This window comes from Rhamphochromis longiceps, linkage group LG5 (assembly GCF_057381845.1).
Source record: "Rhamphochromis longiceps isolate RC_006_pf linkage group LG5, R_longiceps_female_GT1.1, whole genome shotgun sequence".
Lineage (NCBI taxonomy): Eukaryota > Metazoa > Chordata > Actinopteri > Cichliformes > Cichlidae > Rhamphochromis > Rhamphochromis longiceps.
In genome coordinates, this window is record NC_140561.1 from 23,154,129 (window position 1) to 23,178,782 (window position 24,654).

The 24,654-nt window shown below is 39.0% G+C and overlaps 1 protein-coding gene across 1 annotated transcript in view; it reads left to right on the forward strand.

Annotated features, from left to right (window-relative positions):
• Nucleotides 1-23,116, forward strand: part of cacna2d2b (calcium channel, voltage-dependent, alpha 2/delta subunit 2b) — a 42,755-nt gene extending 19,639 nt beyond the window's left edge. The window contains exons 5-38 of the mRNA XM_085406718.1: nt 3,784-3,828; nt 4,212-4,347; nt 4,438-4,569; nt 4,682-4,739; nt 4,834-4,884; nt 7,654-7,753; nt 7,844-8,005; nt 8,121-8,231; nt 8,354-8,432; nt 10,280-10,329; nt 10,507-10,596; nt 10,701-10,766; nt 11,191-11,265; nt 11,364-11,438; nt 11,625-11,696; nt 11,964-12,035; nt 13,031-13,092; nt 13,245-13,321; nt 13,405-13,465; nt 13,540-13,637; nt 13,724-13,814; nt 13,901-13,963; nt 14,051-14,154; nt 14,639-14,737; nt 14,852-14,943; nt 15,026-15,073; nt 15,740-15,811; nt 16,749-16,901; nt 16,991-17,043; nt 17,242-17,297; nt 17,508-17,631; nt 17,738-17,847; nt 17,949-18,031; nt 18,549-23,116. Coding sequence (XP_085262844.1) covers nt 3,784-3,828; nt 4,212-4,347; nt 4,438-4,569; nt 4,682-4,739; nt 4,834-4,884; nt 7,654-7,753; nt 7,844-8,005; nt 8,121-8,231; nt 8,354-8,432; nt 10,280-10,329; nt 10,507-10,596; nt 10,701-10,766; nt 11,191-11,265; nt 11,364-11,438; nt 11,625-11,696; nt 11,964-12,035; nt 13,031-13,092; nt 13,245-13,321; nt 13,405-13,465; nt 13,540-13,637; nt 13,724-13,814; nt 13,901-13,963; nt 14,051-14,154; nt 14,639-14,737; nt 14,852-14,943; nt 15,026-15,073; nt 15,740-15,811; nt 16,749-16,901; nt 16,991-17,043; nt 17,242-17,297; nt 17,508-17,631; nt 17,738-17,847; nt 17,949-18,031; nt 18,549-18,662 — 2,934 coding nt within the window. The 3' untranslated portion in view covers nt 18,663-23,116. The remainder of the gene's footprint in view (nt 1-3,783; nt 3,829-4,211; nt 4,348-4,437; nt 4,570-4,681; nt 4,740-4,833; nt 4,885-7,653; nt 7,754-7,843; nt 8,006-8,120; nt 8,232-8,353; nt 8,433-10,279; nt 10,330-10,506; nt 10,597-10,700; nt 10,767-11,190; nt 11,266-11,363; nt 11,439-11,624; nt 11,697-11,963; nt 12,036-13,030; nt 13,093-13,244; nt 13,322-13,404; nt 13,466-13,539; nt 13,638-13,723; nt 13,815-13,900; nt 13,964-14,050; nt 14,155-14,638; nt 14,738-14,851; nt 14,944-15,025; nt 15,074-15,739; nt 15,812-16,748; nt 16,902-16,990; nt 17,044-17,241; nt 17,298-17,507; nt 17,632-17,737; nt 17,848-17,948; nt 18,032-18,548) is intronic.
• Nucleotides 23,117-24,654: the final 1,538 nt, after the last annotated feature.

Consider the following 24,654-nt stretch of genomic DNA (forward strand, 5'->3'; position numbering starts at 1 on the left):
TGTAATCACTGTATTGTTTCCCTAAAAAAAGCACATGTCATTATACTTGTCATCACACATTTCCTCACATATTAGAAACGGTACAATTTTATCTTGAATTCACTGAATAAAATAATTCAGGGGTATGTTCTCAGCCCTGTGTCTCTAAACGGGATGACCTGAGAAAGAAACATTTACACCAGGCAGCTGAGTGGATCCCTCTGCGCTGCGCTCGTCTGGCTGAAACAGATGACTGAGTACACTCAGCCGTGTGGTTCTTTTGAGTCCTACACACATGGCATTCCACTTTTCCACTCGGTCTGCTTCATTTCCCCGACAAAATGAGACGGGATTAACCTCATCCTCTCACATGGGTTCTCACGTCCTTCTCAGAGGCACTGAATTCCCCTGTGATTTCAAAGGACTACATGTTTTTGCTCATCCGCTACAATCTGAGTAGACACTGTTGCCTTAGGCTCCCAGTTAGATTTCCGCGTCTTAACTGGCCGTTGTTTTCGTTTCTTCTCTGTTTTTGAATGTAGGCAAAGTGATTTGATCATCAGAAGATGGTACACTGTTAACATAAAGGGAAGGACATGGCCACGTAGGCTGGAGTTTTTAAATGATGATCAATACTACGAGGCCGAAAGTGTGCCAAGTAAATAGCCCCCACACCATTACACCATCACCATTAGCCTGGATATGCTGTGCATTCAAAGATGCTCTTTCCATCTCTGTAAGCTGAGTCCGGTTGTGGCAGATGGCTGCTACTAAATGAGCATAGTTATGTCAGAGATTTGTTCTTGTTAAAAGGGAGTTTTTCCTTCTCACTGTTGCCAAGTGCTTGCTTAAAGGGAGTCGTTTGATCATTGGGTTTTATCTCCATAATTGTGGGAGCTTTACCTTAGTGTAAAAAGCACCTTGATGGGACTGTTTTTGTGATTTGGTGCTATATAAAGTCTGAAAGTAAAAAGGCCTTATCAGCAAAGATTAGCAATTTTACTCTTTGGGTTTTTTAAAAATAAATATTTGTATAGAGATGGTGTTGTTTCCACTTGTAACCAGTATGTATGCTAAGCTGAGCAACCCAGCCTGCTTAGCGTGGAGCTCTATATTTAGCAGAGGGATATAAGAGCGATACCCATCTTCTCATCTGTCTCTTAGCAAAGATAGGAACAAGCATATTGTTATACATAAAGGTGGCATGATGAGAAAGAGACAGACTGAAGAGACGATCTGAGTAAATCCTAAACGTCTCCTTTTTTATCATATATGAATGAAACTATCCTTTATCGCTGCTGACAGATTAATGTTAGAAGAAGCAGAGCTCATAGGAGAAGTTAACATGCTGGATGAGCAGCATCATTTCTTTGGACTGACTGAAAAAGAACACTGACTGATAGCTCGGTGTTTTCAGAGGTGCTAAAACTTTATATTACTAACAACAGGATGACTAACGGCAGACTGATGGAGTTGTCATGTTAAGCTCGATTTAGGCTAAGCCGCTCTTTGGAGATCAAATCTGGTAATCAGAACAGGCCAAAAATAGGAACACATCCACCTCAGTGTAGATGTCACGCGTACTCTGAAGTAAAGACAGTAACAGATGGCGATGCTCCACACAAGCCTAACAGCCTGTCTACTGATTTGTAATGTGAGAGTGCTGAACAGAAAACAGTACCGAACAATAGGAAACATTTGGTGGTTACAGCATCACAAATGCAGCTTTTCCTTTTTTTTTAAATGTAGTTTTAAACTAAAGACTTCTGTACTTTTTTTGGCTGCTGTTTAGATGAAAGTGTTACTTTGGAAAGCTCTTGTGCTTTTTGTTAACATTTTATGGATGGAGGAATCATTTTTTGGGCTGTTACTCCTCTCTGGGAAAAAATGTTTTGGATCCGTGCATCCAGCTTGGGGTCTCGGAACAGCTGGTGCCTGTCCCCCCCCAGCTGTGACTGGGCAAGAGGTGGGGTACACCCTGGAGAGGGGCCTGACCGAGAGAGACAGAAAACAACACAGTCTCAAATCCCTGGATTCAAACTGCTTCTATTTGAGGTGCTCATTGGAAAAGATACACATGAGCTAAGTCACGAAAGAACGTCATGATTTATCAAACAGGATTCTCTAGGTTTTGGGCACAGCCATGTTCCTGGGAGTCTGGTTGTTGATTGGTGTGTACCAGTTTGTTGTGTAGGATGAGAGTCTTCCTAAAACTGATCAATGGTGGTTCAGAGGAGATCTGGGTCATTACATCATCACTCCCAATAATACCCCAATTCCTGTCATTATATGTTTATTTGTCTCTCCCTCTGTACTGTATGTTTTCCCCCAAGACTAATTCATGTTTTATTAGTTTTGGAACTAATAAGGTTTGTGTGTCCAGGTGTTGGATAGTGTTTCTATATCTATGTTCCTGAAAACGCTATTTCCTTAGATTTAGCCTCACAGTCCTTTTCCTGGGTGCAGACTGTCCTCACTCATTAGATTTGAGCAAAAGGGACATTTTCTTTAAGCCACTTTGGGTGAAAGCTGCTGGCGTGTACCATAATGTTTCTATCTGTTAATTTTCTAAATACAGATGTATGCAAAGTCCCTTTATTCTCTTTAAAGGTTATAAGATATAAGAATTTTATTTTCTCCCTGCTGTACACTAAAATAATTTAAAATTGGGATTGATTTTATTTTAAAAAACATGATCCAGATTAAGACAAACAATCTTTTTCTGAATAATGTGTTTGAAAAAAACAAATATTTCTTTTATAATTTAACAGTTTTCTTCCCTTTGACCCAGTTATACACCTGCTTAAGGGGGACTGAAAAAGCCTCCATAGCACATCCTTTGGTCTGTTTAAATACTGTTTAATGTTGTTAGTTAACGTCCATTCAGTCAACGACAATAGAAAATCATTAGGTGGCATTACATGGTCTATAGTCATGGGATTCAGTGATTCAACATGTCTGCTAACATTGTCTCTGCATCTACATTTAACTAAGAGCAACAACTATAACAAGGCTTGCCTGCTGAAATGCATTGGGGGGTTTTTTGGGGGGTTTTTTTTGAGGTAAACCTGACCGTCCTATAAGAATAAAGGCATTTTACAGTATTTGAAATGAGACTGCCTTGGAACTTTTTGATGATTTATCCACAAAAGCATGTTGAAATCCTACCATGAATAAAAAAAAGCATTTCAGCAAGTTCCTGAAACTTCAGACAATATAGAAAACATTTCTGACCATCCAGCTAGTTATCAGCACACGTACGGCATCCATGCTCGTACGGGGGTTGTATGCAGGTATGAGTGACTTGCATGTCTGAGAATGTGAACGATAAATACAGATTTAGTAGGAGTATGCACAACTCTAAATCATGAACATGTATAGGTAGCTTGTCCACTTTTTATAAAATATAAAGAACAGAGAAGGTCACTCTTACAGATAGCTGAAAGAAACTCATCTCAGAGTGAATGTTCACAAGTGTACTCATCAGTGAGTGGCCTTGTTTATTTCAGCAGCATCGGACCACATTTAATTCTGTATATAATTTTAAAAAATATTACTTAAATTATTAAAAAGACATTAATTTGTTTTTTTGTTTGTTTGTTTGTAAACAAGGTTGTAGTATTTAAAAAATGCAGTTTTGGACTTTCGATGGGCATCATTTTAAATGAACATACATTCTAAGTAGTGGCTACGCTTATGAAGAACTGTGCAGAGACAGACTTGACACATGCATGCATATGATTACTTGTCCTCAAACTGTTTCACAGTTGCAGCCTCTTCATATCTCCATCTGTTCTCTACTAGGAGCTGGACATGGCTTATTATGATTCCAAGGCAGAGCTGGATTATGTGAGTAAGGGACAAATAAACTGAACTTTTATTTAAAAAAAACTAAGTACAGTAGTACCTTGGTTTATGAGTATGATTCGCTGTTGCTCGCAAACCAAAACCCTCGTATGTCAAAGAGAATTTTCCCCATGAGAAATGATTGATGGACCGCTCCGAGCTCCCAAAATATTCACATAAAAATCATTTTTAAAGGTATTTTCTATATAAGTCACTGACTATGAGTTTTTTGCTCATTACTCGTAGGTCAAGTTACTCGCAATCCGAGGTTCCACTGTATTTGGCTTACACTTACTTGACCTAGCCTGAATTGACTCAACTACAGTATTAATATTAGGGAGAGAAATGTGTTTGTGCTTCATGTGCTTGTCCTCCTGTTCATGTAGTATTCCATGGATGGAGAAGGAGAGGTGGAAAATCCCTCTCACATCAAGCTGGAGTTTGTGTATGACCCAAACTTCAAGAATAATGTCAACTATTCCTACACAGCTGTTCAGATTCCCACGGATATTTATAAAGGAGGTAAGTAGAGTCCCCAGTCTGTAAAGACATGTTTGCAATTAGCTTAAGGTTAAGGTGTGTATTTAAAATATTTCACTGTTTGTTGATTAGCTCCCGTCATTCTAAACGAACTGAACTGGACGCAGGCGTTGGAGAAAGTCTTCATGGAGAATAGTCGAGAGGATCCGTCACTGCTGTGGCAAGCATTTGGGAGCGCGACAGGAGTCACTCGCTATTATCCAGGTAGGTTTTAGTTTTTAGGTTCCAGCTGTCAGGTAGGAGGTGAATAAGCCAAAGTCAAAGTAAATACTATGACGTGAATATTTTCTTCTGTTTTTTTTTTTTTTTTTTGCAGCAACACCCTGGAAAGCTCCTGATAAAATTGACCTGTATGATGTCAGGAGGAGGCCCTGGTATGCGCTCCAGCTTTAAACATGTTTACATGTGGGCTGCATGCATTGGATTGAAGCAGATGAAGTTTTGTGTCCTCTTCTTTGTTCCCCACAGGTACATCCAGGGTGCCTCATCCCCCAAAGACATGGTCATCCTTGTTGACGTGTGAGTAATTCTGCTAAACTCCTTTTGACCCATTCAGAGAATGAACATTCATTTTTCTTATGGTTATCTTAGTTTAGTATCACAGCTGGACACAAGCAAAGGCTAGACTGGCTGGCAATGTACAGAGAGTCCAGGAAATCGCTTTTTTCTGCCCATGTGGGTTTTTTTTATTCTGATTCTCGGATTTTTCTTGTAACATCCAGTCATTTTACTGAATTTCATTACTTTTCTTATGCCCCTCCTGAGTTTTTCTCTGTGTGCCTCTCACTGTTAAACATGCAAATTTCACCTCTGCCCTTCTTTCATTTTGCTCCCTGTTTAATTTTGAAGGTTAGAGCTTTATGATCCCCTTTAGTTGTTGTTTTATTAACCACTTTCTGATGATGCAATATTATTGCAATTTTTAACATTTTGTGATATTCATATGATTTATCACCTGTTTCAAACACGTTATGTCCTCAAAGTTAAACTTTGTCATTATCTGTTCAATCTAATTTTTATTTATTTTTTTGCTGCAAAATGAGACGTTCAAGCTGTCACTAAAACCTGCTAAATGTTGACAGTCAGTCTGATATCAGTCGTGATTGAATGTGGTCAAGTTGGCAAATACTTGCAATCTGTTTCTGATAATACAGCAACTGTGATAGATCATAGAAAATCACATATCTCTTAAAGTCTACAGAGACTGAAAATGATTAGATTTGCACTCAACAATCTTCTTGTTTTATAGGAATGTTACTAGAATACAACCAGCCAGCAGCTAGCTGAGTTGAGTCCCCTTGAGTTATGCTTATTGATAAAGTCTCATTCATACTGATGGCAACATGTTGGCACTCTGAGTAAACAGCAGTTATTTGCAAACCTTTGAAAAAGGGATGGCGGTCAGTCCAAGTCAGACTGCAACTGTTTCCAGAAAGATTACCTCCTACAGGCGTGATGAGTCCTCTAGTTCGTAGACCCAGAGTATTTTAATTTATGCAACAAAATATCAATATTTGGTGTCCCTGTATGGATATAATGTATCGTAAAATACGCAAAATATTCTGACATTAGGCTATATAGATTTTTTCCCCTCACCCCTGGCAATTTAAAGTGCCTGTTTTAACTTCCTGCACGTCCAGCCTGGTTGTTTTCACTGTGTGAGCCTTTCTGTTGGAACATTTTCATCAGCATGATTTGTACTATGTTGGATAAAGTGTGAAATACTGCTTTAATAGTAAAATCCTTCTGCCTTAGGGCCAAACTCGATGAGGTATTTTGCTCTCTGTTTTTGGTATTTTGTTTAACAACAAGCTGTTGGCTGTAGCATCATTTTGTCATCTGCAAATTTGTATATTTCATAAATGTTTTTCAAGTATTGCTTTAATCAGAAACATTTGTATTTGTATGGCAGAGCAGACACTAATGTTTTGCTTTTTTTTGCTGAGTGAATTCAAACTCACGCTCGAGAACAGCAGTCTTTTGTTGCTGTGCTGTTCCCATGGTTGCTATTGTGGTAAAAGGACATACTTCATTGGTACTTGCTGCAAGGTTAATCCCATTGTTAAGCTCAATGTGGGAAATCAGCAGACCTTTCATAAGTTTGAAACCTGGTTGCTCATCACGTGTACATTAGGATAGCAAAAAATGCAAAAACAAATTTTCAGATCTATTCTTCCATGCAGTATTCATGAGCTTTATTTTTTAGCCACATTTTTACTGTAGTTTTTGAGATCACATTTCCACTAGTACTGCAGAAATTTGTGTTTTGTTGAATGCAAACTGTACAAAATTAAAACAGAAGTGGAAAGTAAAGGAGTGAAAAGTACCATTATATAACCACTGAATATATTTATCAGTGCCGATCAATCGCTGCAGCAGGAGAGATTTTGCAGCACTACTGAAGACTTTAGTGGAGGCATTATGAATTATTCTGTTCTTTTTAAACTGGCCTCTTGAATTATTTTAAACCTGGCTCACGAAGAGAGTTTGAAAGTTTTCAAGAAAAAGAATCTTCACTTTGAAGGAGACTTTTACAGTTACAGTACAGAACTTTTCTGTTGAGTTTTTATTTCGAGCTCCTTGGGGCGACTGTTGTTTTGATTTGGCGCTATATAAATAAAATTGAATTGAATATTGCCAGACATACTTGTATCAGGCACAGCAGTGAACCAGTAAAGTGCCCTTCCTGTGAGTGTGAAGAAGTTTAATCCCTGAGATACCTCAGTATAAAAAAAGGTGCAATTTCAGCAGTAAGTCTCAGGTTTTCAGTCTTTGTTGACTTGTGGTATAAACATTGTTAAAGTAAAATTATTTTTTTCATAGTAGGTAGTGAAAAAACTGAGGGTTTTTTTAGTCATTTAATTGTTTATTTATCACTTACTGTAATTACTTTGGTATAGTATGAATGCTTTGGTTGTAAAACATATGAAAATACACCTGAAATTCCAAAATCTATGCCCTCTTTCACATTTTCCAAAGTCATTCAATGGGCTAAATTAAAGTGTTGGCTGACCCAATTTTGGTCCCTGAGCCTGAAATTTGACACCCCTGTGTCAGTCTATGCTCTCCACAACTGTCGATTGGCATAAAAATGGATAAAATTAGATCGTCTTTAGCATCATTTTGCGAGTTTTAACTACATCTGAGCCAAAACCTTTAGGATTAGTTAATACTCTTGACACATAAATGCGTAATTTTTGCATTCCCTCATACAAAATTATCTTCTTGCCTTTTGTTTGTCTCCACACAAGTATTTATTTAAGCATGTTTATTCTGATGTTTCCTCAGGAGTGGCAGTGTCAGTGGACTCACCCTGAAACTGATCAAAGCGTCAGTGATGGAAATGCTGGACACTTTATCCGACGATGACTACGTCAATGTGGCCAGGGTTAGCATATGCTACACTTACTGAATCTGAACACTGCTTTTCCATCATTTCCCCTGTTGTTTTCAAACTGCGTCTGCTCCTGTGTTTCAGTTTAATGAGAAGGCTGTGGCTGTGGTCCCTTGCTTTAGCCATCTAGTCCAGGCTAATGTGCGCAACAAAAAGATTTTCAAGGATGCAGTGCAGCAGATGCAGGCTAAAGGCACCACTGACTACAAGTCTGGATTTCACTTTGCCTTCAATCAGCTATTAAATGCAAGTCATCTATACTGATTTTGTTTGACTTGGCATTATGTGATAAAATAAAGGTTCTGCATGCAGTTTTACTGCATTGACTGACATGTGCATTTTGTTTTTTCCTAATTTTCAGAAAACAAATGTCCCCCGGGCTAACTGCAATAAAATAATCATGCTGTTTACTGACGGAGGAGAGGACCGAGCTCAGGATGTTTTCATGCAATACAACTGGCCCAACAAAACGGTCAGTTTCTCGTGCTAATCAGACACCTCTCCATTACCTCCTGCATTCGAGCAGGATGTTTCTGTAGTGTCTAATCACCCTATGACAGTTAATTTGACATTTCCTTTATTCACCCATGTCAGGTTCGAGTATTTACCTTTTCTGTGGGCCAGCATAACTATGATGTCACACCCTTACAGTGGATTGCGTGCACCAATAAAGGTGAGTTCAGCTTCATATACTGTAGACTACAAAAGGATTCAGTCCATGGTATTAAAAACTGTTTTGAGATGATAAGATAAGATGATGAGAGGATGTATTCTGTGGATCACTTGATAAAAAAAGGTAATGATAAATAAAAATATTTGTAGTTTTACTACTTTTTTGTTTTTTGTGGCTTCATGCCGAGAAAAAGCACTGAAATGTGTGCAATGTTTGGCTAGATGAACTTGCACTATGTCTTTGAGGATCTAGCAAAAAGCATATAATAGGGCATCAAAAGAGGGTTCTGATGACACTCTGGGTCAACCATGGGTCAAGCATTCAAAGCAGCTGACATGCAGGGAGGTTAGAGTGGGTGGAGATGAAAATCAGGGGTCATTTGTGACTGACAACAGCAAGAGTGAAAGGAAAGCTTTATAAGATGGTGGTGAGGCTTGCTGTGGCACAAACACAAATACAGGAGGCCGAGCTAGAGGTGTCAGACTTGAAGATGCTGAGATTGTCATCGTAATTGCCCGGGTGGGACAGAATTAGAAATGATGACATCAGAGGGACAACTCGGGGTGAACAATTTGGAGATGAAGTTAGAGAGACAAGGCTATGATGGTTTGGACATGTGCAGAGGAGGAATAGTGGCTATGCTGGACAAAGTTAAATATGGATCTGCCAGGCAGGAGGAATAGTGGACGACTGATGACAGTTCATGGATGAAGTGATGAAGGACACGCAGAGGGTTGGTGTGACAGAAGAGAATGCTAGGGATAGGGTGAGATGGAGGCAAATGATCCTCAGTGGTCATCCTTAAAGGGAACAGCTGCATGAAGAAGTTTTTACTCATTGTTATGAGTTGAATAAGAAATCCTAAACATCAATATCTGTAAGAATGGGAATAAATAAGAATAGAACCAATAAATAACTGAGCATAATGTAAAACACACTGATCCTGTTAGAGGACTTGACTTTAAGGAGGTGCTGGTACTCACAGAGAGGTCGCTACCACAGTTTTGTTTGTGTAGATATTTTAAGGCCCAACAGTTACTCACTGACACTGAAAACCTCTTTGGCGAGAACGTGGGGGAATGTGGTGCATTTGCCAACGCCTTGAAAAATTCATGCCCGCCGAGTGATATTTTGACCCAAGAGAAAAAGCCTTGTCAGTGTCCTCCTGGTTTGCTAGTTTTGACTGAATAATTGATGGTTTTATAAAATAGATCAGCTGAGCAACACATGTTATATTTTGTTAGCCGTTAAACGTTGTGAGCTAAACTCTCTGCGTCTCACTGCTTTGACCTTCAAACCTTCATTACAAATTCTTTAAGAATCTAGGAAATCCCTTTGCAAAGTTTGCAAAGACAATAAATATGTCAGGCTGTGTCTTCATGAAGACAACCAGAATATTTAAAAATGCACCATACATTTTTTTATGTGTTTGGAATTATGAAAAAGACAAGCATATGGACGTGGGATAATTTGAAACAATGAATGTTAAGGATGAGGACTGAACAGTCTCAGTCCTCATCCCATCAAGAGATCAGTCATTGGAGATTTTAGACTTCCAGCTGATTGAATGGTCTTGACTGAATTTCATGAATATAGAAACCTCTGTGTTAAAGCTCAGTAGTTTTCTTCTTTAAGCTCTTTAAGCTTCCTACCTGTGGGATTTTAAAGGCTGATTCACTGGTCTAGTATCATCCAGTCAAATCTAGAATATTTATGAGCACCACTCCAGTGTTGTTGATTTTTTTTTTTTTTTTTGAAAGAACCGCTCACACATCTCCAATCTCGCTCTCTCTCTCTCTCGCTCTCTCTCTCTCGCTGGTTGTCTTTTTTTCTTCGCCGCTTGCCAGGTTACTATTTCGAGATCCGTTCCATCTGCGCTATAAGGATTAACACCCAGGTGGGTTTGTCTAGTGCCTCTAATACAGATGATGCCTGTTTGCTCATTCTCTTTGTGGCACTCGCTCGTCCTATAGAAACATCTATGCTCATTTGTTTGCTCAGCCTTCTCCCAGAAGCCTGATGTTGTCGGTTGTTTTCAAGCTGCGGCCTGTCACGTATCTCTGTGTTTTGTCAGGAGTACCTTGACGTGCTGGGACGCCCCATGGTTCTGGCAGGCAGCGAAGCCAAGCAGGTTCAGTGGACCAATGTGTATCAGGATGCTCTGGTGAGACGGCATGAGCTCATCAAATATACCTAATCCATTAAATACACAATAAGCTCATATAATTTCTAATAAATGTTTTGGGACTTTATCTTTGCACTCTGCAGGGTCTTGGCATGGTAGTAACTGGGACTTTGCCTGTTTTTAATCTCACCATGGACGGAAACTCACAGGTAACAAAACAGGATAATTATATTTGAGCTTAGGTGGATGAGATGGTTTTGCGAGTTACTTATTTTCTTCCTTTTGTCTTAGTGAACAAATACAGACTTTAACTCTAGTGTGTAATATCACTTATTATTTACAATTACTAATGTTTGTATGGCAAAAACAAATATTAGTGTGATCAGGATGCTTCTATACTTACTAATATATTACATGTGATTGAAGCAGTCTGTATAGAAAGGACACGTTTACATATGGGTGAGGTGACTTTCTGCTGCTAAAGTTTTCTAATTGGCTGCTGCTTCCAGCTTCATCAGGAAAAGCAAATAAGCACATCATTTAAAGTGTGACAACTAGTTTGAATAGAAACAATATATAAACAATTTATTTAAATGACTAAATGTACGGCTGCTGTTTTGTCTTTTTCACAAGAATCAGCTGATTTTAGGTGTCATGGGAGTCGACGTGCATCTTGATGAGATAAAGCGACTCACACCGCGGTACAATGTATGTGCATAAGTCACATTTTTCTTATTTATAAGCTGAGATGGACGAAGAAGACCAGCTCTTCACTGCTATTCCTTCTTTTTCTGTGGTTGTCACAGCTCGGGGCCAACGGATACATATTTGCCATCGATCCAAACGGATACCTGCTCCTTCATCCTAATCTCCAGCCAAAGGTGATTCAAATCTATTTCATTTGGTAAAATGCTTTATTTATTCTGTGGGGAGCTGCTTTAAGAAGAAGAAAGTTGGAGGATGGGGCAGTTTTAGGTTTGGGTTTTAAGCATCAGTGATGATGATGATGAATAATTAATAATATAAGGCTATGTGTTAATATCGCGTTCTCTCTCAACTCCTCTCAGCTTGTGAATCTGCCAGAACCTGTGACGCTGGACTTCCTGGACGCAGAGTTGGAGGACAGCAATAAAGAAGAGGTGAGGAACAAGTAGAGCTGTTTTGTTGATGCATGCTCAATCATCCAGGTAAGTAAATCCCCAAAAGTAATCCTGTTCATCTGGATGTAGCGTTTCTGTTGTTGAATTCTTTGTTGTTCAAACTTAGTAATTGTGTGAACAACATGTTTCCTCCTCAGGAGAATCTGCCCAGCAGGATAAATTGTCTGTGTAGGTCATTGAAAGTCGATGAGAACATATCTGTGGCCGATTTAAAAAAAACCTTTGCTCTGTGTTTCCATCGTGTAGATCCGCCGACAGATGATCGATGGAAGACCAGGTGAAATGCAGATCAAAACTCTGGTACTGTCGATTGACGAGGCAAGTCACTTCTCTTTCTGAATGTCTGCACGCATTTCCTCTTTAGTTTGGACTGCAGCAGTTATGAGGAGTTTAACACATGTCATGATGACTCATACTCATAAATTTACAGTGCTGTGTGGTGGGTCCATGAACAAACTGCTTACACAGTTTTTTTTTTTAATCACTTTATTTGAAAAAATAGACCTAGAACTGTAACCAACAACAGTGTTTTTATTTAGAGCAAAAATCCAGCTTAAATGTGTCCGACTCTTTTTTTATCCTTGCAAGCAACCAAAACTGTTTTTGGTCTATAAGTTCCTATTATGAGGTTGATTATTTACGGCTGATTATCCAGTAGGAGGTTTTTGTACCAACCTGGGCTCTTGCTTCTCTTAAATGCCTGCTGATGTCTCAGTGCTGTTTCCTTTATGTTTATCTGTATGTGCATTTGATTTATTTATTTATTAGTTATGGGGGCTCTATCTGACAGTTGGGTATATTTCTGTGTTGTATGGGGCATGGGGATGTTTTATCTCTTTTTTTTGCCTTTTTGTTCTTTATGTAAACGCTGTATGTTAAAGATAAGCTGCTTAGCCTATACAATCACATCATATTACCATTCCTGCATGCTGAAATAAGCGGCTGAAGTCTTGCATTGTCTTTAATTCACAGGTTTTTAAAATAATAAAATAGTTTTAGGTTATATAAGGTCCAAATCTTATTTAATAAAAAATTAGGTATATTTGAGCAAATTTCATACTCTATCTGCAGAAACTGCTGACAGTCTGGTGATCTAAGTTAATCAAATTCTTAAAGGAGCTTGTTATGTGGACTTGGACTGTGTGTAGAAACATAAACGTGAACATTAATTTTACAATGTACAACCCAGGCAGGGCTGCAGTAGTCTGACGAATAGCAAACACAGTTTTTGAAAGTTAAAAATGCTTAAACTTTGATCACTGTACTTTATTAGCTTTGCCTCTTATGTTTATTGAAATTCTTTACCTCTGCAGCGCTACATCGATGAGGTCTACAGGGGTTACACCTGGACTCCTATCAATGGAACAGACTACAGGTGAGCGGATAGAGAGTCATGAATCATGAATAAAAACCAACCAGCTGTGGCCCAGTGAGGCCTGCAGGCACAGATTGATTCACTCCAAGACCCACCATCTTTTTGTATCCCCCATTCATACTGGAATCCTGTCGGGATGCTGCCACCTGCAGTCTCGGTCTAGTATTACCATCCTACAATGAGTACTACATCAAGGCAGATCTGAGCGATGTGATGCTGCAGCTCCAGTGTGAGTACATGGAGGCAGGGTGTTCAGGTTTACATCCAAGGAAACCAGAAGCATTTCACACTCTCTCTTCTTTCGTGTTACAGATATGCAGTCTTTGCTGCCCAGCTCCTTTGAATCATCAGGGCACGTGTTTCTAGCTCCAAGGTGACTATCTTCATCTGTCATGATTTCATTCTTCAGTAAAAGGAAGGTGCTTATTTATGCTGCCGTGTCCGCAGGGAATACTGCAAGCGTCTGCAGCTTTCTGACAACAACACCCAGTTCTTGCAGAACTTTCTGTCTCTCATGCTTGACCTCTCCCCTGAATCTGATGAGTGTGAGTGCGTTAACAGAATGAAAATATCTCACTGCTGTAGACACACCGATAAGATATTCACCACATTTTTTTAAAATATTTTGCAGGTGACCATGGCCTGATCCACAACCTGATTTTTGATTCTAGGATCATCGGGCAGCTTGCTTCTCGTGTATGGAAGAACAAGGACCTCAATTCGTAAGTTTGGTTCTATTGTTGTTGTTGTTTTTTGTGTAAACTACTATAGTGCAAAACTAGAGCTGAAGAAGTAACAAATGTTACAGGTATGGCTTCCTAGCTGTATTTGCATCCACAGACGGAGGAATAACACGAGTTTTTCCCAACATGTGAGTGATAAAAGTAATTACTTATTCAAGCTCCTACAACTTTCCACTTGAAAACTTTTGATGACTTGTGTTCACGTGTTTTTGTAGAGCTGCCGAGTTGTGGGATGAGGACCCTGAACCCTTCAATTCAAATTTCTACAGACGGAGCCTCGACAACAAAGGCTACATGTTCAGATCTACACTCAGATCCTGTGAGTAACTAAGCAGCCAGACTTCACTGACTCAAAGGAGACGCTGATGTAAACGTTACTAAAACAATAGTTTGTCTGGTAATCATGAGCTTGGCATCAGCTGATATTTCAAGCTTATATTTTGTTATGTTTCATACTATTTTAAATAATTAAAATAGTGAGCATTACACATGCTGGTAAGCACGTTTTGTTACATTTGAGCAGAGACAGGCTCCCGCAGTTCCCTAACTTTGTGCAAAGCTAATATAAGTTGCTTCTCTGCTTCAACTTTGATGTTTATTTCGAGCCGCCTGCCACTGAATTAGGTTTTAAAAAACATTTTTAAGGAAATCACTCAAATGGAAACTCTCTCAGGTGTCATTACTTGATTCCTTTACCTATACTTTGATCGTGTTTCATAGAACGTTTATGCAACATCTTAATCCCAAGATCTTGGCTCATTTCAGCCAATTGTCTTATTTTCATGTCCGTGTATTTCCACCAGCTTTGGATGACCCCATTGCAGCAGAAAATGGGACGAGTGAAATTGTGGTTAGTTCAGCTGTGGAGGTTAATTTAGCAGGAAAACTGCTCAGACCTGCAGGTAAGATTTTTATCTGGTCTGTTATACATATGAAATTGGGGTTTTTGGTTTGTTGTGATTCCTGTTCTCGTCCCGTTCTCCTTTTACTCTGATCCTGTGGATGTCGTCCTGCAGTGGTTGGTGGGAAGCTGGACTTGGAAGCTTGGGTGGATAAGTTCAAAATCCTGGCCAGCAACATGTCAGACGGCCGGCAGGGGTCACACAAGGTACAGATTCTGAGTCTAAATCACCTGTTAAAAGCAAATTCACCTAAACAAAAATCTCACATGGTCTCATTTTGTTAAGCAGTGTGGACCTCTGAGAAGTTGCGAGATGGATTGCGAGATGGACACAAATGTAAGCACTTTTCTTTATTTCACTCTCTCGCTGCGCCGCAGCAGGACAGTGCCATCAGTTTAATGACCAATCTAAGGTCCCTCAGTGGTGATTAACTTGATGAAACTGTGATTAATAGACTGGCCTTTTATTTCACGTCATTCACAGTTTGTAGCCCAGAAGAAAACTGTTGTTGCTGCTTGTTTCTCTTTCAGACAACTCACAGAAAAAAGGAATTCTTATAAATGTGTCCAGCGTGATTAACATAATCCACACTGCTGCATGTAAATGGTTATGAGGGTGATTAAAGCTCATAAGCGCTCACTCATGAGTTGTTGTCATAAATGTAACCTTTTTTTTTTAAAGCTACAATATTTTTTCTTCTTCTCTTTTTTTCTCTATAAACTGTTGGGAATCAGCCTGTAACTTCAACTGCTGTCAGCTGAATGCTTGACAGTTCTTGTCACAGCCCCCAAGCCTTAAGGAGACCTTCACACATGATTTAAAATGCAAATGACTGCAATCACAAATGCTTCTACCATATTATTTAATACATTTCAATATTGTCCAGAATATAATAACACATATTACATCTTTTATTGATTTTTAACTGTCTGTTTTCGCTCTAGTAAGATCAAACTTTGTCTTTCTTCCTGTGTTCTGCTGCACCCACACTGTCTTCTGCAGGAACTCGGCTGCTATCTCATTGATGATGGTGGGTTCCTGGTTATGTCCAATCAGGCAGATCACTTCCAAAAGGTATGTCTATGTGCTGTAATGTGTCTACCCTTTATGATGCATGTCATCCATAGCAGGGGTATCAAACATAAGACATAAGACTCGGCACACCAAAGACTCCGATGCAGCCCAGTGGAAAATGAGGATTTAGGTAGAAAATGTAAATTTGGGATTTTCGTAAGTTTTAGAGTAAGTTTTAAAGACCTCATATTGCAAGTGATGATAAAACGTCTGGGCAATGAGCTACTGGGACTTTTCCTGTAACAAACCAATCATTGCCAGGATTTTAAATTATGAAGGAAATCTATGTAAAACTAATTCCTGTGAAACAGGAAGCTCAGTGGTTTCCAGGGACTTCTTTCCACTTTAGTGAGGAGCAGCAGTGCATTTGTCATAGACACAGCATACACACCTGATCAAACTGCAGTCCTCTTGCTCTATAGATGTGAAAAGTCTCTGCTTGATTTGTGCAATAATCATCTATTTCTTTCAGTATATAAAATAAACCTATAGTATGGTCGCAGGAAAATAACAATTTATATTTTAAATCACCTTTAGTATTTCTTGGAGCAGACGTTTTCTACTTGCATCACCAGTTTATCTCTTTCCCTACACCTACTCATTGGATCTTTTTATGCCTTGTATCACCAAATAAAGTAATCATCGTGTATAGTATAGTATGTACGGAGAGGCCTAGCTGTAGTCTTTGTTGCTCTGGATATTTTATCCTGTAGCAGTTTCAGACTCAGACATATATGGATGAATTTGAGGGGTTCATCAATCAAAAAAAGAAGAGGAACTTTGGCACTATGAAATATAAAGTGATTTGGGATTTTTTTTAAATCTGTGAATCATGCAAAGCTTCTATAATTTTGAGCTCAGTGTTGAGCCATTATTCTCACGTTTTTATTGCTCCCTGTAACTGTCTTATTGTCCTTCTTTTTAAAAAAAATCTCAGATTGGTCTTTTCTTTGGCGATGTGGACGCTCCCCTGATGTATGCCCTCTACAACAATTCGATCTTCACTCGACGGCAGTCTTTCCAGTACCAGTCTGCATGTGAGCCGGTCAGCAGCAGCCACACCGGCGCAGCACCGAGAGGTGTTTTTGTGGTAAGAGACAACATCAGGCCGTCAAACTCTGAATGATTAGACAGTCTGAGACGTTTGCCTTCATTTCTTAATTTTCTCTGTCTCTCCAGCCGTCCATTGCTGATGTTTTGAGCTTGGCATGGTGGACATCAACAATGGCATGGTGAGACTTTATTTGCAGCAAATCAGATGAAATCTACTTCACTTTATGTCTTTTTAAAACAGTCTTTGCTGTGTACATGAAAGTGATTTTATATTTTTTGTGTTCGACAGCTCCTGCACGGTTATTTTGAGCTGTTTATATATAGCTCTGAGTTTACTGTTATTGAACGATGTTTTCTTTCTTTAATGTCTTTTTCAGGTCTGTGTTTCAGCAGCTTCTTTATGGACTGGCCTATAACAGCTGGCTCTATCAAGGTGACATGCATGTGAACTGATGTATTCCTTATTGTTTTATATGGTACACAGTAAGAAAGGAAACACACATTGGATGAATAGTAAACTTTCAGGAATTTCACTGTATTCTTACTTTGTTATTTTCCCGTCATCATTAAGTAAGTGTTCGACTGCAACTAAATAATGTCATTATGTTATAAGCTGATTTTGAACATGCTTTTGTTTCTTTAGCTGATGTCCTCATCGAAGGCTTTGAGACTAAAGAAAGCAGCTGTGTGACCATCCAAAGCCAGTTCTACTTCACAAACACCACAAACTCCTACAATATGCTGCAGGACTGTGGAAACTGCTCCAGGTGAGTTTTCTACAGAATCAGCAAAATCAGCTTGCAGTGTTTATGAGCTCGCAGCCCTGTGCTGTCCATATGGAGCTGGCTAAATACTTGTCACTGTCTCCTACAGACTGTTCCATGCAAAGAGGATCGAAAACACAAACCTGCTTTTTGTGGTCGCCGAGAAACTGCTCTGCCAGTCGTGTGAGATTGAGACACTGACCCAGGTCAGAACAGAGTGTATCCTTTCTGCTGTCGAACACTTCTGACATTTTCATTTTTGTAGAGGTAGAAGATATGTTTTTATGTTTGCTGTTACCGCCATAACCAACAACCAACAGTTCAGGAGGAAAATCCGTGTGAAGTATTGAACAATACACGATATCGTAAAGGCCCGACTTCCTGCTTTGACTACAGTGCCTTAGTAAGTGCCTGTGCTGTTATTATTCAAAGGAATCATTTTGTGTCTTAGTCCTGAGCGTGTGATAGGAAATTCTGAGAAAAAAAATATTTGTAACGTCACACAAACAATAATTATCAAGAATAACCAATTAAACTACTATCCAGTGACAACTATTTGAAAAAATACAGAGACCTGCTACTAAGGAGGTATATTAGATAGTGATTAAAGTTGAAAATTCAGCAGTAAGCAAAACAATGTGTGGCTCTTCCATTCAGTTGCTTTTGCATAGTAAGTGAACTAATGTCCTAATATCCTATCCTAATGTCCTAAACTAAAGTCCTAATGCTCCCACAACCGTTGGCTAAGGCTAAAACAAATTATTTTTGTAAAACTGAATATTAGGGTTTGACACCCCTGAAAAACATACTGTGGTGTTGTTCCATTGCATGGTCAGGATTAAGACACATTTTCTTACTGTAAGACTCCAGGGTCATTAGTTGTGGAGAACAAAAGGATTCACTTTTTACTCTCTTTGCAGGAAAACACGTCAGAGTGTGGACGAGGTCATTCCCTGCAGTCCTCCATAGGAGTCCTCCTCTTCATTCAGCTCACTCTGCCTCTCTTTCATCTCTCACACATGCAAACGCTCTGACATTTTTGATCTCTGTAGGTTAAGGCTCGGATCTACTGAAGAGTAGATCAAACAGCAACTGTAAAATTCTTCTTTTCTGAACTACAAACAGCTCACAGAGAACAGTGCTTTGAAAGAAACCCCTGGATCAGCTCATAGTGTCTTTTGCCTTATTGCTAATGCATTTCTTGGTGTTTCGGGGCTTGAGTGCAAAACATATGATTATAATGCGTTGCGTGTGCATGCTATTTAAACTGAGACAGCATCTTTACATTTTTATTTATTTATTGCATAAAGGCTTAGCCACGGCAAAAAGTCAGGGAGACGACCAAAGCCACCCAGCAGTAGAAGATTGTTGATCACGTTTGTTTGACTGTGTTTCACTGTCTAGAATCTAATGTGGCAGCAGAACAGTGTATCATATTATTACATTACTCCCTGAACTTCCTAGATGTGGTTAAAAACAGTTACTTCATGATTTAGCTTTTTCACATAGGGCCACCTAGGTTTCTATAGCTTTTTTTTTGCTTAATAAATGCAATTATAATTTATAAAGTGCATCTGTATTTACTTGGGTTATCTTTGAGAAAGGACTCAGGAAAGGAGGAAAAACCTTTTTACAGCACTGTACAGTTTATGCTAGCTCGTAGCCTTCGTCCTCCCGGCCTTTGCAAGTGTAGAGCTGTGTATATATATATATCTGTATATAAAATCCATGGGATACCTTTGAGATGCATGGTATATTTTGAATTCTAGTAAAGTACAAGAAACCTAACACTGTATTTACAGGTAGTGTAAAATACGTAATTATTACTTTCTACCACTGAACGTACGAGGCTGTACGCACCATCACCTTTTATTCTGAGGAGCTCTGAGTGGCTTAACAGACGAGTAACAGTTAAATAAGGACAGTACCAAGAGTTTTTAGAGCTTTCAGTACTTAACGTTACTGATCAGCTGAATATATTAAAATGTATATGACTTTTCAACCATACAGTGTCACAGTGTTGTTAACGGTTCAGATAAAGGGCAAACTAAGATATTTAATGGCGTATAGATGGAGATCAATCACTGCCTTGAAAATTTTAATGAAAAAGCTGAATCTGCTGCTGGGTGACTTGAAGACTCCCACCTGTAGGCTGCTCAGATGTTATTTGTGGCACCCATGCTGTTGTTGGCTTGAAATGAATCCCTTGCACCTGTTTGTATTTGCTCGTTCGGTCCCAGCAGATGTCTTTGCACATACAGATCAGGAGGCGCTGCACTTACAACTGTTTTTCACACGACGGTAGATCTGGGCCTTCAACCCACATTCACTTCAGTGTCTTTTGATCCAGTTCTGATCTTTGCCGAGCCAGTTTTAGTACTAAAAATTGGGTCATGCATGACAGGACCCCAAAAGACTTCTCTGTCAAGTATCCTTGCCCTCTAATGTCATTAGATTTAGGCACACGTCTGACAGGATTTAGATAAAAATATCATTTTTTCCCATAAGATATTTTTTTCAAAACTAAACGAGAACAGAGATGTGAAAAGCCAGCGTGACACATCAACAAAGAAGCATCTGTGTGGTTTGCTTGTTTGACTGAATCGTTAAAGCTGAGGTTTGCTTTTTTTCTCCGAACGCCTCCACAGATGCTCGGTATGATCTTGAAGTGCTTCCAGTCAAGTAAGATGTCGTCAGATGATGTGAAATGAAACAACACAAACTAAATTGTCAAACAGTAACTGACTTTGTGAGCTATTAGTGCATCCTTTGTGGACTCCAATATTTAAGTGCTGTGATCATCGGATACTTGCAGTGTAACGTGCAGTGTTAACAGCGTAGTCTATTAGCACAAGCCTCGCAGAAGTCAGCATATTGCCAACATGTTTTTAAACATACACGTCAGTTAGTTGATTGATAGGAAGTCCTTTGTCCCTTTTTCTTGTATTGCCAATGTTTGTCAAGTCTGAATTTATGCACTTATGTATGCTTCTGTATGGGGAATGTAGCTTCTGAAAAACTTTCAGTGTTATGAATATGTTCTTCTGCGCTTTCTGACCTTCTGTCGAGATACCCCTGACGTGTCGCTGATCACTGAATGACTTACTGCGGCAGAACATTTCGGTGTTATCATGCACTAAGATTTTTGACAACAATAGCAAGAAATGTAGCAGTTTTGTAATTTTGACAGGTGTTTATTACACTAAAGATGTTTGGAATCATTTCTTGCATTAGATTAGATAAAAAAAAGAGAAATTTCCTACTTCAGATTAAATCTAATATCTATCAACATATTTGTTGTTCTTAAGTCGACTCTCAGTGTGTGCGCACAGGAGATTTCAAGTTTGTTTTGCTGCATAGTTGGCTTTCAAATTAGTTTTGATGTCAAAATCTGTACTCTTGTTACACTCAGATCAAAGGTAACTTCATAGAAAAGCACCCCCCCCCCCCCTCTCCTCCCTTCAGCAGATGAATGAGGAAGCAACTTTCAGCTGTCAAACACTGCACAGTCACACTCTGCTTAGTGAAGCTCTAACATCCCCCGGGTAGCACCAGTAGAAAGAACATATTTTGATTTCTTTTGAAGAAAGTGAAAGACAGGAGCCTAAAACTGGTGCTACGTGTGATTCATGAGCGCTCGCTGCATGCATGATTAAATGAAGAAATCCGTTTTTCCGCAGTGATTCATTCTTGTACGTCTTTTTCTGTAATCATTTGATCTGGTTGCAGAGTTAAGGGGTATTTTTTAAAAATGTGTTTTGTTTTTTTAAAATAATATTTGTAAAAATGCATTTTCTCTCTTCGTCTGCCTGGTGTTCCACCCCACAGTGCCTTGTTGCACTCGTCATTTTAGATGTCAGGAACATTCGCATCGTAGATGCGGAGATTCACCGTGCAGGCCATGTGAAAGACGCACTTGAATTTCAAGGGTTGCCGTGGTTCAGCTTTGAGAGGACTTTCTGGTCAGGGAATGTGAAAAAAACAAAAATATGCTCCCATAGAACTTTTAAAGGAAAATATTTTTAAAGGAGCGCAGTCGTGAAAGTGCACAACAGAAGAGTCGGCCTCCTTTCCTGCCTTCTCATGGACACGTTTGTCAAATCTACACCAACAAACTGGGCCGCCCTTCTGGCCTGTGTCATCTGATCTCCATACTGTGGTCCAGCCGGGCACAGACACTGTCCATTTACATGGATTTCTACTTTGTCCCATCTGCACCACACTATATTCTATATTTGATGCCTGTTGGAAACTTTTCAGTTGTGACTGACTGAAATGAGTGAATGTTAATGTACAGTATACCTACTGTTGTGCATCTCTGCTGTACCCAAGCATGGTGGGGACCTGGAGAAGCAGATTCAAGCTCAACATTGGTTGAAAACCTCAAAAAAAATTAAATAAAAAAAAATGCTGCTTTCAAAAGAAGACCCAAAACAGGAAACAGCTGTTCCTCTGAGACCTGCAGTATTTCCTTTAGGTCATTTTGCGTCTTTGAAACAACACTGTTGTACTTTGAGGAAAGAACTTTTGTGGAACTCTTTGTACCCTACAGTACAATATATTCCTGCTGTTGAGGTCAGTGTTGTAGTTTCGTTTTAAATTTACTGGTATTTATTTGCATGATATTTTGAATTTGTACATAGTCTGATGGATATTTTACATTCCTGTCTGCATCTGGATCTTCAGCTCTGTCGGGGACGGTGGTGTGATTGTGCCCCAATGTGGATATTTTGGGTAAAGTGGAGGTCGCTGAGCTCTTTGCTGCCTGTAAAGGAACGAAGCTGAAAGTTTGACTTCAGTGAAGCCTACAGTGACTTAGCGTTTGTAGTTTAAGCCTTTTGCAGGAAGTTAAAGCACAGAGCAGTTAAGATTTATGAGCAGCATACTGCCTGGTTGAACTTTATTTGTTTATTCAGCAAAAACTGATGTAAAAACACTGGAAGTGACTCGTGCATTTAACGGCTGCATAACAAATAAGGCAGTGGCATGTGTGGGGATGCCCCTTTATTATTAGGCTTTGTTTATGAAATATGTTTAAGTGTTATTTGTTTATTTCAATGTAAATTTATTTGTTCATTCGTTTGTTTATTTGAACATCGTGAATGATATTTGCGTTGATCAGAAAGGAAGTGAATATGTTTGGAGGTTGCGCAGGCACAAGGTGCAGTTTACAAGACGAAGAGCGAAATAGGACAAAGTTATCGTTATATCCCGTACGTCTGTGTCCTTTAATTTGTCAAACAAGAAGAATGTCCATGTTTTTTGCTGTAACTTTGCTTTTCATTTTGCCGACGTTGTTGTTTACTTGGGACAGTTTTCTCTCTTTGTGCCAGTCTCCTGCGCCACCTCATTTTTGTACAGACAACGTGAAGCAGTCAGCAGAAGACGAAGGCTTAACTTTGTAAAGATTTTGTCAGCCACATTACAAAATGGATATTTAAATGTTTATATCTTTGGTGATTAAATGCTATTGATATTTTTCACTTCAGCTCTGATTGGTACTTTTTCTTCGCTCATTTGTTATTTTCGTTGGGTGACCCTCACACTTCAGCACACTATTATAACGCAAAGATTTACACACTGCAGCTCTTTATAATCCCTTATCAAGGAGATGTGCAAAAAGTTACAAAATGTTACTAAAATGAACAAAGTGATTTGTAAATTATTTAAATCTTGGTGCAAAAACAACATATTAACAGCTGAAATTGGCAAGCATGATTTTGATTGCAACAAGTTAAAAACATGGGACAGGGAAGTCCCATCTCATACATTTCATTTTATAATACCTGCACCACCTAATAGAGATGTATTACATATGACAGGGTATCAATGGGCCTTTCATTGATGTGTAAGTTACCCATGTTATGCGCCCTAATGCCCCTACCTCATCTTTTTAGAGACATGTCGCTGGTATCAAATTTCAAAATGACAGATATAATTAGAAATAGAAAAAAGTGGAACAAACAAAGCAAAATACACCCGCTTGCATAGGTTTAAAAGGTCCTCACCAGGTTGTACAATAATTAAATTACACCTCAGATAAATAATAAATAAATAATGACACAATGTCACTGATTATTTAAACAAAGCTAATCAAAAATGATTAAGCAGCGTGTAAAAATCAAAGTTGAACCCAGTTCAGTAGCAGAAACCTGAAGTCACGATTTTCTTTATGACTTTTTAATCAGTCTCTCACATCATTGTGCAGGACTTTTGCCCCATTCCTCTTTCCACTCCTCTATGTTTAAGTACACTGAGGTTCATTTCTGCACAGCTCACTGTAGAGTGATGGACTTGGGCTTATAAGCCTTTCTGGACTGATAGACAGCAACAGCTGCTCCTTTAAGATCACTGCTTTTCTCCTATTGTGTTAACACAACAGCTGGTCTAGATGGTTATTTTCTTTTTATTACAATTACTGCTGCTTACCCTCTTGATTCTTACAGAAGCAGCAAGACTTTAAATTTGTATTTTGGCTTAGATTTGTTAATATTCACATAGTATAATATGTTGTGTGTTATTCATCCAAGGTTGTATTTAAATCATTTTAGACTCTAGTAAGCAACAGATGATTTTTTTTATGACATCCAAAAAACAACAACAAAAAACAACCTTGAATTGAAATTGGTGTACTGATTTTCTATTTTCTTTTTCACGGTCTTCTGTGGATTCAGGCACTGTGTACTCTTTTTAGACCGTGGTGATGCTGCTGTATAATAACTTCAGTTGAGCCACTGAGCGGTTCCTCTGTTATCTGATGCAGAAAAAGTTCTGTCAGCTGTTTAGGATCGCATCAATAATTTTGAGGGGACTGATGAGAACCAGAAAAGTAATCCAAGAGTTAAGCTGCTTGGAAACTAATCATGGTGATTTTTTCTAACTTCATTTAGAGAGGATATCAAACAGTAGGCTGAGATCTGTCGCTGACACTAAAACCTCCGGATAGAGGTTGTTGATGCTTCTATGATTCAGTAAATCAGCCGTCCTACCCAGCAACTCTTACTAGTCTTGTTTGGAAAAGTGATA